This window comes from Carassius gibelio, chromosome A23 (assembly GCF_023724105.1).
Source record: "Carassius gibelio isolate Cgi1373 ecotype wild population from Czech Republic chromosome A23, carGib1.2-hapl.c, whole genome shotgun sequence".
Taxonomy (NCBI): Eukaryota; Metazoa; Chordata; class Actinopteri; order Cypriniformes; family Cyprinidae; genus Carassius; species Carassius gibelio.
Genome location: NC_068393.1, coordinates 8,933,088 through 8,949,173, shown reverse-complemented (window position 1 = coordinate 8,949,173; position 16,086 = coordinate 8,933,088). Strand labels below are relative to the sequence as shown.

Here is a 16,086-nt window from a genome sequence, read left to right as displayed (position 1 = left end):
AGACCGTTGACAGACCAGGCTCATGTCTTCATTACAACAATATATACTTTTTTCTACACAGCTACACCTACGCCTACTGATAAAGGACACCTTCAAAAGTATTGACGGCGAAATAGATTATGTTTGACAGGTGCAATATTTGAAAATCGATAATTATTATTATTATTATTTTATTACATTTATATCTGAATTTATGTCAACCTATAGACTTTCAAATATCAAAATATCAGGAATTCATATGTATTTGTGTACAAAATGACATTTGAACATATTTTCCTATTATATTTTGCCTGGAAAAGCTTCCAACACGCGCGCGTGTCGCGGTAAAAATAGGCGTCGGTTCTATTTCTAGCAAGCAAGCGTCTCACGCAGGCGGTCTGTATGCTCTAACCTGTTGACATGGGAGCCGAATTAAAAACCGACACGCCACGCGGCTGAGACGCTTGCGCCACGCATCCAGTGTGTCATCGGCCTTATATACACAGGCAAAGCGGTCGACACCAGCAGGAGGAGCGCCGATAAGAGCACATCTGGAGCTAGTTTTAGCAGAGTTGTTATAAAGAGTGGCACGGCCACCCTGAAATACGACTGTCTGTCCCCACTAGATTTCCCTGCAAAACTGGGCTAGAGTACTGTCAATCTGACGATGCCTGTGTGTCCCATCGGGTAATGAACAGTTTTTATCCAAGGAGGTGAATGTAATCCCGCAGAGAGCTCTGTACATGTTAGCATCATAAAGGTAGTTGCTCAGCTGGCACATGCGTTACCCCATTCAGGAGCATGCTATTTTTACTTAATGGCCACTCAGTTCCAGAAGTGTGTGCATTTTTAAATCTCTTGATCTGTAAAAGCCACGTGACTGCGGTAGAGCCATGCAAATACATTTGAAATGTATGCTGCTTAAGTTTGGATGAACTAAGATACTTTATTTGCCACATGATAGTTTGATTTTAATTATGTACAGTTACAGTACGATCATGCCAGACATGGTTTAAACTTTCAAGTCTTTTATGGCAGAGTGTGGGCTGATCTGACTCATTTTACCCGAAGAAACCTCAAATGGAAACCCCTCCGTTTCTCCATGGAAGCAGTTGCACAGGAAAAAAAGAAGTGGCATTTCCTCTGTGGATGAGGCACATAGAAATATTTGTCAGAAGTCATGCATGTTTGCAGCGCAGTAAGATTTAAAGAGAACTAGACCCTCTGTATAGAATATACAAATGTGCTGATGTGCTTCTCGAGGAAATCCTGTAGTTTCATGTGACCACTAGATGGCAAGAGATATTAATGTGTCTTACTTTAGGGATTCAAATTAGATCAATCTGTTTTTATATAACTGACTAATACAAGTTAGGACCAGACAAAAAGTAATAAGTAACTAATAAGACTAGTCTAAGCAGTGTATGCAATCAGCCCCTGGAAGCGGAGACTGGTTCTTTAAATATATACATTAAACTAAACGACTAAATAATAAATTACTAAAATAAATAAATAATACAATTCATAGCCAGGTGGCTCTTGTCTTTGACCCAAACTTACTGAGGAACAGGAAAAGAGAGAACATTACACAATACCTTTTGCATTAGCAAAGTGCAGTACAAATTCAGTACATCTTAGAGTTATGTAAAATAGTTTATTGACCTACTGAAAACACTTTCAGTGCATAACATCATTTGAAATACAAAACCTGAATTAAAACCGTTTAATGTAAAAGGCCTTTTAGTTTGCCAAAATGCACCTACAGTATAAAATGACAATATTTGTGAAATTGGCTTTGTGAAGTGTATATTACTTTGATGATTCAACTATGCCCAGCCATAATAAATAAACATAAATAAATATATTGAAGTTCAACTTTAGTAGGTAACAGAGGGGAAAACAGTTATCCGTTTAACCAGTATACAAAATTATCTGAATTTGCATGCAAGGGACAACAATTTGTTAAAAAAAAAAATCTATATCCATCTCTCTCTCTCTGTGTGTATGTAAATATAAATATATTATATATATATATATATGAAGATTGTATAAAAATATAGGCTCAGATTTTAACATTTAAATTTTTAAAATGAACAACTATAGAGTATTGGTGGAATGATAGTGTTTTCTGTATCTCTGTATTCAAAATCATTCAATAAAAATGCTAGACAAAAAAAAAAAAAAAAAAGGCCTAAAAAGCCGGTTAGAGTTTTTTTTTTTTTTTTACTGGCTAAATAAACTGCTGTGACCATAAGTTTTAAAAGTACTCCAAAAAAGCACTGTAACAAAATAAAAATTAAAACTGTGGTTTACACCATCACAAAAACAGATTAATATCTGAAGGCTTTGACAATTTCATTCATAATTTACGCCAAAAGATGAAATTCCCTTTACTTTAAAAATTCAAATTGCATTCTTCACTGAAATGGCAAATCAGTCCAAGAAAGCAGAGTGTAAACAGCACAGTTAAGAGTTTATACTGCCTCGCTTAATTCTTACCAATGTCCACTAGAGGGAATGAAGGTGGAGAGGTGTCTGTAGCTCAAGGTTACTCAATCTAAACATGGGCTGGAACTCAGGACAGCTGACAATGAGGAATGAAGTGGTTCAAATAGTTCTGTGTCACACCAAAACCCAGTTCACTATTTTATAGAATACAAAAATAAAGTTCAATCTTTAAACATTAATTAATTCACTAGAGCTATCATGAACTTATAATAAACCATAATTCTTTTTATAGCATTTTCTAATCTAGTTGAATGTTATTTTCATATATTACACTATTATTGCTGGCTGAAAGTATTAATTTGTAATGCATTAAAGGAATAGTTCACCCAAATATCAAAACTGAATTACTGTTGGGCCATTCAAGATGAGAGAAATGTAACATTATTTAGCAGTGAATGCGTCCGTCACTATGAGAGTCCAAATCCACATGACTTCAATAAACGTCTTATGAAGCAAAAAGCTGCATGTTTGTAATGTTAAAATACCTTCACAAGACATTAATCGATATACTGGAATTGTGTGGATTATTGTGATGTATGTATCAGCTGTTTAGACTCTCATTCTGACGGCACCCATTCACTACAGAGCATCCACCGGTGAACAAGTGATGCTACAGATCAGTTCTGATGAAGAAACAAACTCATCTACATCTCTGATGGCCTGAGGGCGAGTAGAGTATTTTTGAGTATTTATTCCTTTAAGTAATGTAAACAAATTGAATTATATAGTAAAGTGTTACCAAAAAAATAAAAATAAGGCTATAATATACGCTACTGAAATGTGCCAATGAAATGCATGCATGTTTCAAAGTGATAGGTGTGTTGTGCATTATAATAGTTTGAATTAATTCCACAGGTTTCCTTAGTAATATCACACATATTTCAGAAACATCCCTCAAAACTGCAAAAAAAATTACTCCTGAATGCTTACGGGACATCTTCACTTTTGCTCTTAGCCCTGACCAGCCCCTCGCTGTCCTCGATGCTCTCTTTGATCAGACACTCCTTCAGGTTTAGCTGATTCCCGACATCAATCCCCTGCTCCTGGATCTCCCGCAGAAGAGCCTCCCAGCGCCTCTTGTCCTTCGAGATCTTCCAGGACAGCCTGACGTTGGATTGGAGGAGCGGGATGAGCAGAGGGTGCAACTGGTGCTGCTGCAAAGCCTCCTGGGAAGGCGCTAGGTCCTGCAGGGCTCGGTCGCAGTGTTCCTGAGCCTCACTGAGCTGGTCTAGCTCTTGAAAGCAGGTGACCAAGGCGGAGAGCGTGAAGAACCAATGAACCCGCTGGAGCTGGTTGAGCTGCAGGAGCTGATGGCATCCTAACTTCTCCTGGAGTCGCAGAGCATTGAGGAGAGAGCCCAGGGCGTCCTGGTAGCGGCCCACTCGCATCAGCATCTGGCCCGCGCGCAGATCCCCCAGGTAGAAGAACTCTAGGAACGTAGGTGTGCTCCGTAGTTCAGGAAGGGAGCGGAGGTGGGTCAGGTACTGCTCGAACGCCCGGCTGCGCTTAGCAATGGTCTCGGCGGCGAAGTTTTTGCGCACCTTCTTGCGAGGGAAGAACACGCCATCCATTTCATCTCCGTGACGGCGACGCAAGCGCCTGTGCAGCCGTTCGAAGTCAGTGTAGCGCCGCGTGATGACAGCAGGAGTTCTGTCAAACGTCCCAGAATGGATGACGTGAATCGTGTAGAGCTGATGAGAAAGACCACAAGAGTGAAATCAGAAAAACAAATAACCTGCAACTGTTAGATGGGTGCTTGACATGACGCTGACATTTATATTTGATTTTTTTGTCCAGATGTAATAGTTTATTCAAAAATACATACATTTCACACATGCATTGACCTAAATATACATTTTTTTTTTTTAAACGATGAGCAGGTTTTTAATTTTCTGAATTAAAATGAATTTTTATATTTTTGGGGGGCATGAAGCCTAGATTGTCAGGGTGATACAAATGTCCTGATATCGTAATAATAATAATAAAAAAAATGCCTCACATTCACATTTGACGTTTGTTTACCGGAGTGTAAGCCTGATCTGAGACGTACCATCACTCACTCTTGTACTTCCAGTATTGTAACGTAACAAAGTAAAAATACTTCCGATACAGTCCTCAAGTATTTTTGGGTAATATCTGTGGCTCTTTACTTGAGTTCTTATATTTCAGCTAACTTTTACTCTACTACATTTCCTAATTAAAATGTATACTTTTACTCAGATATATTTCCCCTAAGCATATTCGTTACTTACTACAAAATAGTCAGAAGAACACAGACTGCAGTAAAGCAGGTTTGAATCAGTGGTCTGGCGTTTGCAAGTTAGACTCCTAAAACACCTTTGATCAGGTGACAACAAGCCGCGGATGATTTAACTTTTCCACTCAAGTCAAGGCCGATATGCAGCACCCTCTGCAATGATATGGTAAATGTTGTTGTAATGATGTGCAATCCATTTAAGCAATAAGTGACTTCTATTTTAGACATAATATTGCTTATTTTTGCTCAATTTTGCCAATGGAAATAGTTACAAACAAAAATCACAGCACTGTTTTGCATCTCTGAGCAATGGACGGTGTTTATTTACTGAACGAATCAGCTTTTTGAACGAATCGGTTGAATAAATGATTCAGTGATTCACTCAGTAACATTCACTTGCTGTCACCTACAGGCGGTTTTAATTTCACATTTCGACTATTTTTTTGTTTTTCATGTTTTAAATTATTTCAAATATCAGTATTCAACGTTTTATGTTAAAAACAAAACATTAGGCCTATTTATACAACTGTATCTGCAGTTTAAATGCATCAATATCCCCTCGGAGCTTTATTTTTGTTTCTTTTCCATTTACTTGTACTTTTACTTTCAATACTTAAGTATGTTTAAGATAAAAAAAAAAATTGTACTTAAGTACAATAAATATCACATACTAATATTCCAAACGGAGACTTCAACTTCTACCAAAGTCATTTTCTGGTAAGATAACTGTACTTTTACTTGAGTATCACTTTCAGTTTACTTTATACACCACTGTGTACTTCCACGCACTCGGACTACTTCTATGGGGTCATGAGCTTTTGGTGATGCTGCTCCGTATCCAAGGAATTCACTACCGGTGGATATTCGTAATAGTCCAAGTCTTGTTGTTTTTAAATCTAAACTTAAAACTTATTTATTGCGGCAGGCTTCTGTGTAATGTTTAGTTGCAGGTAGGCTGTGATGCCCGATTGTTTGATGATTTTGTTTACTGATGCATGGTGTCCTTGAGTGTCGTGAAAGGCGATGATAAATACAATTTATAATAATATTAATAATAATAATATAAATTTAAGAAATTTAAAAAAAAAAAGAAAAAAAAACAAAATATATATATATATATATGGAAAGTTTTAGAGTATTTATACAAAGAGTACAAATTCTTAATTTTCTTACATCTTACAACTTAGATTTTTACAAGACTTTTCCTATTCTTTAGTGTGAACACTTGAATTTGTCCTTTTCCCAAATATGAAATGCTTGTTTGACTGTTGGTATAAAAACTGAAACTTGACCGAAATGGTTCACAGTTGGGGTTAGTGTACTTACCACATACTTGGAATTAGTTTCATGCACAACACTGGCATCAGTCACCTCAAAAATGAGTTTTTCAGGAATGCAACGAGTTCTTGAGCTCCTCCAGTTTTCTTGTAGTTGTCTGGTGATCATGTTTGAGGTTTTTGGGGAAGGCCCTATTGGGCTGGTCTCTATAAACCAAAGACAAGATTAACTGCAACTCTGAAGAATCAAGAGAACGAAAAAGAAGAAGTGAAATCTGCCTAAAAATACATTATTGTAAATTCACAAGAACCATATCAAATATGTTCGGAGTGTGCTTAAAGGAAGAGCTTGCTCCAAACTACATGCTGCTTTTAAAAGAAGTCTTTGCCATTTGTTTGGAAAAGAGTTAATATGGAAAGTTCCCAATAACCAAAAACCACTGCTTTTCAGTCTGTTTGGCCACACATCAATTTGAATACACAGAATGGAGAATGTGATTCAAGAACTATAAGGGCTGAGCTCTGCTCAATAATAATTGCATACTGTAAAGTTGAAAGTTTGGAGCCAGTAAGACTGTATAAACATTGGTTTAGTGCTTCCCAGCTGCATAAAACATTATTGTAAATGTTATTGTAGAATGATATCTGAAGGATCATGTGACACTGAAGACTGGAGTATAATGATGCTGAAAATTCAGCTTTGATTCACAGGATTTAAACTACTTTTTAAAATATATTAACGCACACAAAAATGCTCTTTTAAACTGCACCAATATTGCACAATATTTATGTTTTTACTGTATTTGAATCAAATAAATGCAGTCTTGGTAAGCATAGAAATCTTCTTTAAAAAACATTACAAAATCTAAACTAAACCCTAAACGTTTGAAGAATAATATAACTTTTGGAGCAAGTAAATTAATTTTCATTTTTGGGTGAACTATCCCTGTAACAGTTTCTGAACGTGAATCCTGGTCTTCAATTCACCTATACGAATTCATTTCTTCTACTCATCTATATATAATATAGTCTTCCAGCTTCATAAAACACGCATGTTATTGATGACTACCTGTGCTGCTACATGCATTATCTATGGACTCCCCAAAGAAGTCAGAGTCACTGTCTGGCCCCGACGCGTCTCCTGCATCCTCAGAGTCCAGGACCCCTTCACCCTCGAAGCACAGGGTTCCTCCGAGTCGTGCTGACACACAGTCTGTATCGTCCTCCAGCTCAGAGCTCTCTGGGAAGTCATCTGCTCCGTGTCCGTCCGTCTCCGGAGGAAGCTCCCCTTCTTTAAACAGCGTACGGCGAAGTCTGTCGAACAGTTTAGAGGCCATCCCAGCTCTCCTCCAACCCTGAAGAGCACAAACAACACATGATCCCAACACACCACCCTGAGAAACATTCCTGAATGCAACAATATGTGTTCAAATCATGATATATCACTTATAGCAGATCCGCAAAAACTACTGACTATCAACTGTGTCTTCCTGAGCTTACAGAGTGAGTCAGTATGGAAACACTGAAGCTTCAGACCTCTCGTGAACTTTCACTGAGCTGTGAAACTGATCCGACAAGGACATATTTATTATTTATCGATGGGGTGTGATGAAAAGAGCCCAGCAACAGGATAGGATTTCTGCAATTTCCATGGAAGAAGTCTGAGTAAGAGCAGATGCCGTAACTAATATTTATCACCAAGTGAGCACGTCAAGCAAAGTTTCATTGACACTTAACATACAGCAGATTTCAAGCCCAGATTTTAGGTTCTCCTAATAATCCCCATAACCAATTTATGCTGATCATTTTTCATTATTTCCACATGTAAGTTAGAAACTTTTGAAAACATCCCTGAGAGAGAATGGGAGCGTCTGGGAGTTTTAGCTTTGCTATGTGCTTGCTAATAATAATAACGTCGAGCTGAAGCAGCAGCGCTTTCAAAGATTACGATTAGAAGAAATTAGACATTAATTAAACAAATCCATCACTTAAATCCATCAGATCTCTGATAAGAAGCGCTAAAAAGACGCAAACGCAGAGTTCGATCTTAACTCGGCCAACTTTTCTGGCTAACTATGGCTAATCCTTACATTTCGACTCCAAAGGGATGAAGAAACATGAACCCCGGGACATCTGATGCACTTACCGAATTACAGACCTCTAAACCAGATTTGATCAGCTCTTCATGCTGCTGGAGTCTTCCTCATGAGCAATGAAGACACAGCGCGCTGTAAACACGCAGGGATTAATCCTGACCACCAGTGGGCGGACACTCCTGACAACTGATCGACAGGACAAACATTTCAAATGCGCTCTTAACTTTTAACTAAGAATGATTTAGTTTATCACAGAAATCTTTTAAAAAGGAAATTGTTCCAGTATTTGTTTTTCTTTTAAATAATTTATCTGTCATACATATGACGTAACATTTCACTAAGAGAATGTGCATATTCTGTGCATAATCTACATTGCAGGTCAAAACTACGTATTTTTTTATTAAAATGCCTATAAAACAGGAAGCCAATTACTCCTAAGTGATTCATTACAATGAAAAAATAAAAAATACATTTTGCAATGTAGAGGAAAATTGTGAAACTGTTCGCACGTTGGATTACTTTATTTCGTTCAGTTAGACGCCGGTCCGACAGGTGGCGATCTATGGCGCAGAACGCTGCTCGTATCAGCGCGACGAGCACAGAGGAAGAACACCAGCAGAAAGCATTTAAAGAAGCGATCTTACAGTTTTTCTCATTTGCTAAAACATTAAACCCTATTGTCTGAACCAAATGCTCAGTTGCCTGAACCCACTGATTGAATCAATCACTTTTCACCTGTTTAGACCTGTTTTTTTCAGTCTATGACACAATTTGCCAACACATTTTCAATGTGATGCACCCATGCTGCATAATGGTAAGCACAGGAGACAAAAGTCAAACACAATTAAAGCACAGACGTCACCACTTGAACACAACAACTCAAAATTGATCACACTTGTGGCTAAAGATGTGCGGGAACATCTACAGTAAGCCAGTTCAGAGATCACTAGTTTTGAGGCCCTACAATGGATAGAAATCTGAGAGGAAAAGTTTGTGTGAGAGGAGGTTGAGGTTGGTCTAGGTGGTCAGCGAAGACAAAAAACAGTAATATCTGATGAAATCAGAGCTACTGTGATTGACCATGTTATTGTCCATGGTATGAGCATGAGGGAGGCTGGACAAAGGGCACAACCAAACATCAGTAGATTCACTGTGTCCACCATAATCCGAAGATTTAGAGAAGAGAACAGGTAATTACAAGTTGCTCTGCAGAGACTTAAGTCTCGGTAATTACCTTTTTTTGACATTATAGTACAGTATGTAAATGTTGACAGTAGAGCCGGGACTTTAACGCGTTCATTGAGATTAATTAATTACACAAAAAATAACGCGTTAACTAAGATTAATTAATTACAGAAAAAAAATCCCGAATTTTTAATAACTTATTTTTGCACCGCGGAACGTTTCTCACTGGATGAGTTTCGGCGGGACCGATTATACTGAAGCACCAACTAGCGTTCGCTTCGCATATCACTGCAGCACATCGAGCCTCAAGTATCACCTCAACGCAAAACATATAGCAGCTAGCGTGGACTTTACATTTTATGTTGAACTATGTATTATTTTGTTGGTGCAACAGTTTATGTTGAACTCTTTAATGTTTTGGCCAAGGTTATTGAGAGTTGGACTTAGTATGTTATGGCCTCTGAAGCAACAGAGAGATGTTTTCTAATAGTCAGTGTTTCTAATATTCTGAATGGAATTGACAGTATTGTGTTTTACTTAAAAAACACTTTACAGAAGGTTCCAGCACCTATAAGCTTCTTGAATTTCTGAAATGTACTATTTCTAAATTGTTTCTAAATATGCTATTGCTATACTTCATGGCAAAAATTGCACTGGTCTGGCTAGACTCTGTTGAACAAAAATAAACAATATTTTGTTGCTTAAGCTTATGTATTCAGTCATTATTCAATGGTATACTATAAATCCATGTGAAAAAAAATTACTTCTCACTGTTCTCAGATCAAATATTTATATGCGATTAAAATGCGATTAATTTCAATTAATTAATTACAAAGCCTCTAATTAATTAGATTAATTTTTTTAATCGAGTCCCGGCCCTAGTTGACAGCAATTACTGTATGACATACTATATACTGTACCACAGTATACTGTAAGTAAATATATGTTTCAGTACATCACTGTACCAATATACTGTAGTATTGTAATGGAGGATCGGTCTAACTGTTTGAAGGCCTAGTATTCCATGAATATTTTTTGTAACTCCATGTTCTCTTTTTGTAGAATTGAAAGACTGTCACGTGGGGCTGGGAGGACATGTATGTTCTCCCCACACCAAGAGGCCCTAATTGTTGATATGGTCCGTGAGAACAATGCCATTAAACTGAGTGAAATTCTTTAGAAGATCATTGAGGACCATGTAAATTTTGAGGGTATCAACAGTGTCAGCATCTCTACTGTTGATCGTGTCCTCAAGCGCAACAGACTGTGCATGAAACAGCTATACAGAGTGCCCTCAAAGAGCAAAGATTCCAGTATGTACAGGTTGGCATATATCCAGACACATTCAATGTTGATTACTCTAAGTAGTGATTTACTGTAGTGGCCTAAGTCACTTTTTCCGTATCACTTCCAAAACTATATCTATTTCTACAGAGTTTTTATTTTCAACTAGATGCAATGGAAAGACCCCATGAATACATCTACATGGATGAAGCTGGGTTTAATCTCACCAAAAGGAGAAGGAGAGGCCGTATTGTGATTGGCCATTGGGCCATTGTTGGTGTTCCTGGGGAGCATGGTGTCAATGTCACATTATGTGCTGCCATCATTAATCATGGGGTTGTCCACCATCATGGCAACCTGGGGCTCTACAACACTCACCAGCTCCTCATTTTCCTCCGTCACATGCGAGATGCTCTGTTAGGGCAGCAGGATGAGCATCACATCTGTTGTTGTTTGGGAAAATGTGAGTTTTCACAAAGCCCTCCAGGTTAGAGAGTGGTTCAATATGAACCAAGTTTTTATCAATCTTTGCCTTCCACCGTACTCCTTTCCTAAACCCCATTGAGGATTTCTTCTCCTCATGGCGGTGGAAGGTATATGTACGCCAACCTTACGCCAGGGTAAATCTCCTGCAAGCCATGGCATTTGCCTGTGGTGACATAGGTGTGGAGGCATGCCAAGCCTGGATACGCATGCCAGGGGTTTTTCCCCCCGTTGCCTGGCCAGACAAAATGTGGCCTGTGATGTGGATGAAGTCCTGTGGCCTGACCCAGTATGGAGACATGATGCTGTGGCTGAGTAATGCTCTTATTTGTATATTTTTGTACTTTATTTGGGCTTATTGTACACAAGTGGCAAACACATAATATTTCTGTTTTGTCTTTTTGTACAAGTGCTAAATGCACAGGTTTTTTTTTTTTTTTTTTTGCATTGCAACATGTATTTAGCCTACAGTTAACAATAAACATTTATTTCTCCAGCTTCATGTCCTGAGCATTGTTTTTATTTTTCTACTTAGTGTTTAGTGACTGTTCAGTAGTGTTTTTTTGATTGACTCTGGGCACGATTTGACAACATAGTTGTTTTGAGCACAGATTGAACTGTTTTGAGGTGAAAGTTTGGTTTTGCAAGAAGAGTCTGAGGTTTTGTTAATGTAGCTTGAAAATTGGGTTTTGTGTTCACAGTTTAGAGAAAAGGAGAGCAGCTTTCAAGAAATGTGTCTTAGCAATTGAGAAAAACTGTAACAGTCCTCATATTTGGGTCTGTGCAATGTAATGGCATTCAAAAAGCCGTTAAACACACGGAAAGTAGAGAAAATCCCTTTCAAGTGACTCAAAGTAAGATTTCACATCTTAAATTAAAGTTTAATTCTTAATTTAAGTTGATTTGTTTATAAACACTCATATATACAGTGGGGCTCGAAAGTTTGGGCACCCTTTGCAGAATCTGTGAAAATGCGAGTAATTAAAAAAAAAGAGAGAGATCATACTAAATGCATGTTATATTTTATTTTATTTAGTACTGTCCTGAGTAAGATATTGTACATAAAAGATATTGACATTTAGTCCACAAGACAAAAAAAAAATATTAAAATAACCCCACTCAAAAGTTTGGGAACCCTTGGTTCTTGGTACTGTGTTCTGTTACCTGATGATCCTCGACTGTCTTTCTGTTTTGTGAAGGTTGTGCATGAGTCCCTTGTTTGTTCTGAACAGTTAAACTGAGCAGCGTTCTTCAGAAAAATCTTTAAGGTCCTGCAGATTCTTCAGTTTTCCAGCATCTTTGCATATTTGAACCCTTTCCAGCAGTGACTTTATGATTTTGAGATACATCTTATCACACTGAGGACAATGGAGGGACTCAAACACAACTATTTAAAAAGATTCAAACATTCACTAATGCTCCAGAAGGAAACAAGATGCATTAAGAACTTTTGAACACGATGAAGATGGCCAAATTTGTCTTATTTTGTTGAAATATAATTTTTTTTCCATTTAGTTCTTCCCATCGTAAGCATCATAAGATACTTGTATGTTTCCTGGTACACAAATTAAGTACAATTTACCTTGATCTTCAAATTCCAATAGCTCATAATGCATCTTGTTTCCTTATCCAGCACATCCAGCACACTCCCTCTTTGAACTGTTGCCATCTGGTCGACGCTACAGAGCACTGAGCACTAGAACGACCAGACACAGGACCAGTTTCTTCCCTCAGGCAATCCATCTTATGAACAGCTGACAATAATGGCGAACACACTACACTTTATATTTATATACACACACACTTTATTTATCTAACACACATACTTAGTATACACTTAAATTTTGCACACAATATATATGTACATACATAACTTCATTTTGTAATATACCTGCCTACAATTGTCATTTGTATATTGTCATTCACTGTCTACATATTTGTATTTTTTATTCTTTTATTATGTGTTTTATGTTCTGTCGCTGTCATTCTGTTGTACTGCGGAGCTTCTGTCACGAAAACAAATTCCTCGTATGTGTAAACATACCTGGCAATAAAGCTCATTCTGATTCTGATTCTGATTCTTATGGAGCATTTTTTTTTTGTCTTGTGGACTAAATGTTAATATCTTTTATGTACAATATCTTTCTCGGGACAGTACTAAATAAAAAATAACATGCATTTAGTATGATCTCTCTTATTTTTTGAAAATTGCTCATATTTTCACAGATTCTGCAAGGGGTGCCCAAACTTTCGAGCCCCACTGTATATAACGTAATAAAAATAAGTTGTTGCTTGTATAATGTAAACAGCAGTATGACTCACTTGTATCGAGTGAGATTCATGCCAAAACCTCACACACACACAAAATGTGTTTTACTCACGCCCAACGATTCACAAACAAACTCAGTGTGGTTTGCAAATACAAAACATCACTCACAAACTAATGCATTTTGTTCTGCAAATAAAAAACGTAGTTATCAAACAAATACAGTACGTTTTACATATACAAAGAAACGTATGTCTTCAATGACAAAAATATCTTCCAAGTACAAATTAAAATCCTTCAAGTACAAAACAAAATCCTTCAAGTACAAAACAAAATCCTTCAAGTACAAAACAAAATTCTACAAGTACGAAAAACTGTCACGTGACTTTTGGCACAAAGTTTTCGCCTTGCTGATCCGCACGCAAATGCCTTCAGATCCACACACATGCTAGTAAACTATGGGGTCAGAATTGTTGCATTATTCCAAATAAATAGATTATGATCCAAAAATAAATGTAACGAGATTCACAAAAATATATCATATTCACAAATAAATGTAAAGAGTTTCACAAAAAAATATAAAACTCACAAATAAATAAAATGAGATTTGCAAATAAAAAAATATATATTTACAAATGTGTTTAATGTCACAAACACAACTCTACCTGGCATTTATTTGTGAACCGCTGTCTGTGCATTTGTAAATCACTGCACGCATTTGTGGATCGGTTCCTGTGCATTTGCGGATTTGAAACACTTCTAGCGTCGACGTGCAGATAAATCCACAAATAAGTGGACTCCACCCACCGTTTACTCAAGCCAATCAAATAACGGCCACATTGCGCTGACCAATCGTAGCACGTTATCGCTTCAACCAATCACGTTTTGGCTTACAGCCACGGAGAACGGCGGGAACAGACACCGAACTTGAGACCAACAGACTTCAACATGGCCGATCAGGAGGCAAGACAGGTGAGTGATGCTAAATTACCACAATAAATTAACTGAAGTTAAGCAAGGTTCCTGTTATGTCAATATTGGTCATAAATAATCGATATTTATTTTACATTTAGAATTAGCTTATAAATAAACTTTTACGTTAACAAGATTGATTGTAGATGGTTTTGCCAGCCAATTCTGAAGAAATGTGTGAGGCTGCCAACTTCCACATATTATACAGTCATCCCGTGTGTAACGTTGGTTAGAGGGTCAGGTCATAACGTTTTACACTGCATGTGAGACGCGTTTTTTTCCCGCAATGAATCAGGAAAAATGCAAGTCGTTATTTGTAATGCAATGTGAGTTATTAAATGACGTGCTGCAGCCCAATTCGCCTAAAAGTTACTTCTACTAACGTTACGCCTTAAAAGTATGTAACTGTTACAATTTTTATGAAGAAAAAAATATAATTTTGAGTGTGTAGCAAAAGAGTAGGTTGTGTGGGCAATATTTGCCTTAAGTGTGCACGGATCCACACGTAAATCTACCGGGAATAGTAGACCATCCGGGGACTTTTGACATAGTTCTTTCAACATACTATGCTTTGGGGCACACTTATTCTATTCTTGCATATTATTTTTGGATGGATTGTATGGACATTGGAATTTTTAATGCATGGATGAGCCTTGAAATAAATGAACTGTCAGAAAAAAACAGTTCTCGGAAAAGAATCTGTATTCCCATTACTAGTGAAAGGTTGGCAGCCCTAATTATTATTATTCCTTGTATTCAAATAAAATGTTTACTCGATTCAACATTTACCTACAGTTTGTCCAGTTAAATATTAGGCTATAGGTGTAGTTTGTGTTAAAAATGACTGTTTGTGCAGGGCCTTTCTGCACAAGTTGAGAGTGCTGCTCGGGCATTAGTGCAGATAATCACCAGGGATCTGACACCAGGGCCTGGCCACTCCACATCAAACCCCCCACAGACACGCATGCCCTTTCCCTCTGTATCTTTGCCCTCACCCTCTCTCCCTTCTGATGCTAGAGTGTCCCAGGCTCTGAAAAGGTTTGGCTTATATGCAAGCATTTTTGTTCTGTTTGATCTTGAAATGCACTTAATTCCACCTAAACCCAGCTTTCATTGATGATTTCATTTGACAAATCATTTCATAACTTACTAATTCCTGTTTTGGCTTATGCATTTTAGGCAATTTCCTGCAATGTTTAGTTCCCAAGCTGACCAAGCCAGAGGAAAAAAGCGCTTTGTGGCACATCCAAGGCAAACAATTTCATCAATTAAAACAACTGAGCTCCAAATATATGTTTTATCTGAACCTGCTGCTCCGAACACACCAAAGCTCACTCCGAGCAGTTCAGAAGAGCTTATTTTAGCTCATGCGGGACTTGGCAAAAGACTTATCACTTTCAATGAGATTGCCAAACATGATGAGGTAAGATGATTGTGTCTTTTAGAAAAAAACATAAGATGCGCACATTTTTTATTTTGAATGTATAAGAATACAAAATTAGCTTAAATATTTTAGAATTAGCCCTTGTGTATTGTGCCCAATCTTATTTACACCCTATTGTATTTGTGACCCGTGCTGGAAAAATGAGTTGCAATTAGCAAATTTTCAAAAATGAGTTCTTGTTCACATTCTGTACTCAAGAAAACCTTCAAAATGATGTATGATTTGTTGGAATCAGACAAAAAAAATGATTGAGCTACAGTTTTCTGAAAGTTCCAAAATCACAGAGCAACCATACCTTAAAGTCCTTTTGTAATAAAACCAAATATCTATTGGAA

At 37.4% G+C, this 16,086-nt stretch overlaps 1 protein-coding gene across 3 annotated transcripts; it reads right to left on the bottom strand.

Annotated features, from left to right (window-relative positions):
• Positions 1-961: 961 nt before the first annotated feature.
• LOC127945201 (sorting nexin-21) lies at positions 962-8,325 on the bottom strand. Of its 3 annotated transcripts, none has more exons than XM_052541826.1 (5): positions 8,168-8,325; positions 7,091-7,376; positions 6,116-6,228; positions 3,418-4,178; positions 962-1,122 (listed from the first exon to the last, which is right to left on the bottom strand). In XM_052541826.1, the coding sequence occupies exons 2-5, from the start codon at positions 7,356-7,358 to the stop codon at positions 1,056-1,058; spliced, it is 1,209 nt and encodes a 402-aa protein (XP_052397786.1). In that variant the 5' UTR covers positions 7,359-7,376; positions 8,168-8,325; the 3' UTR covers positions 962-1,055. The 3 variants fall into 3 exon arrangements, with proteins under 3 accessions (XP_052397786.1, XP_052397785.1, XP_052397787.1); XM_052541825.1 differs by having other exon boundaries at positions 967-1,122; positions 6,071-6,228; XM_052541827.1 differs by lacking the exon at positions 962-1,122 and having other exon boundaries at positions 1,614-4,178; positions 6,071-6,228.
• Between the last annotated feature and the right edge of the window lie 7,761 nt (positions 8,326-16,086).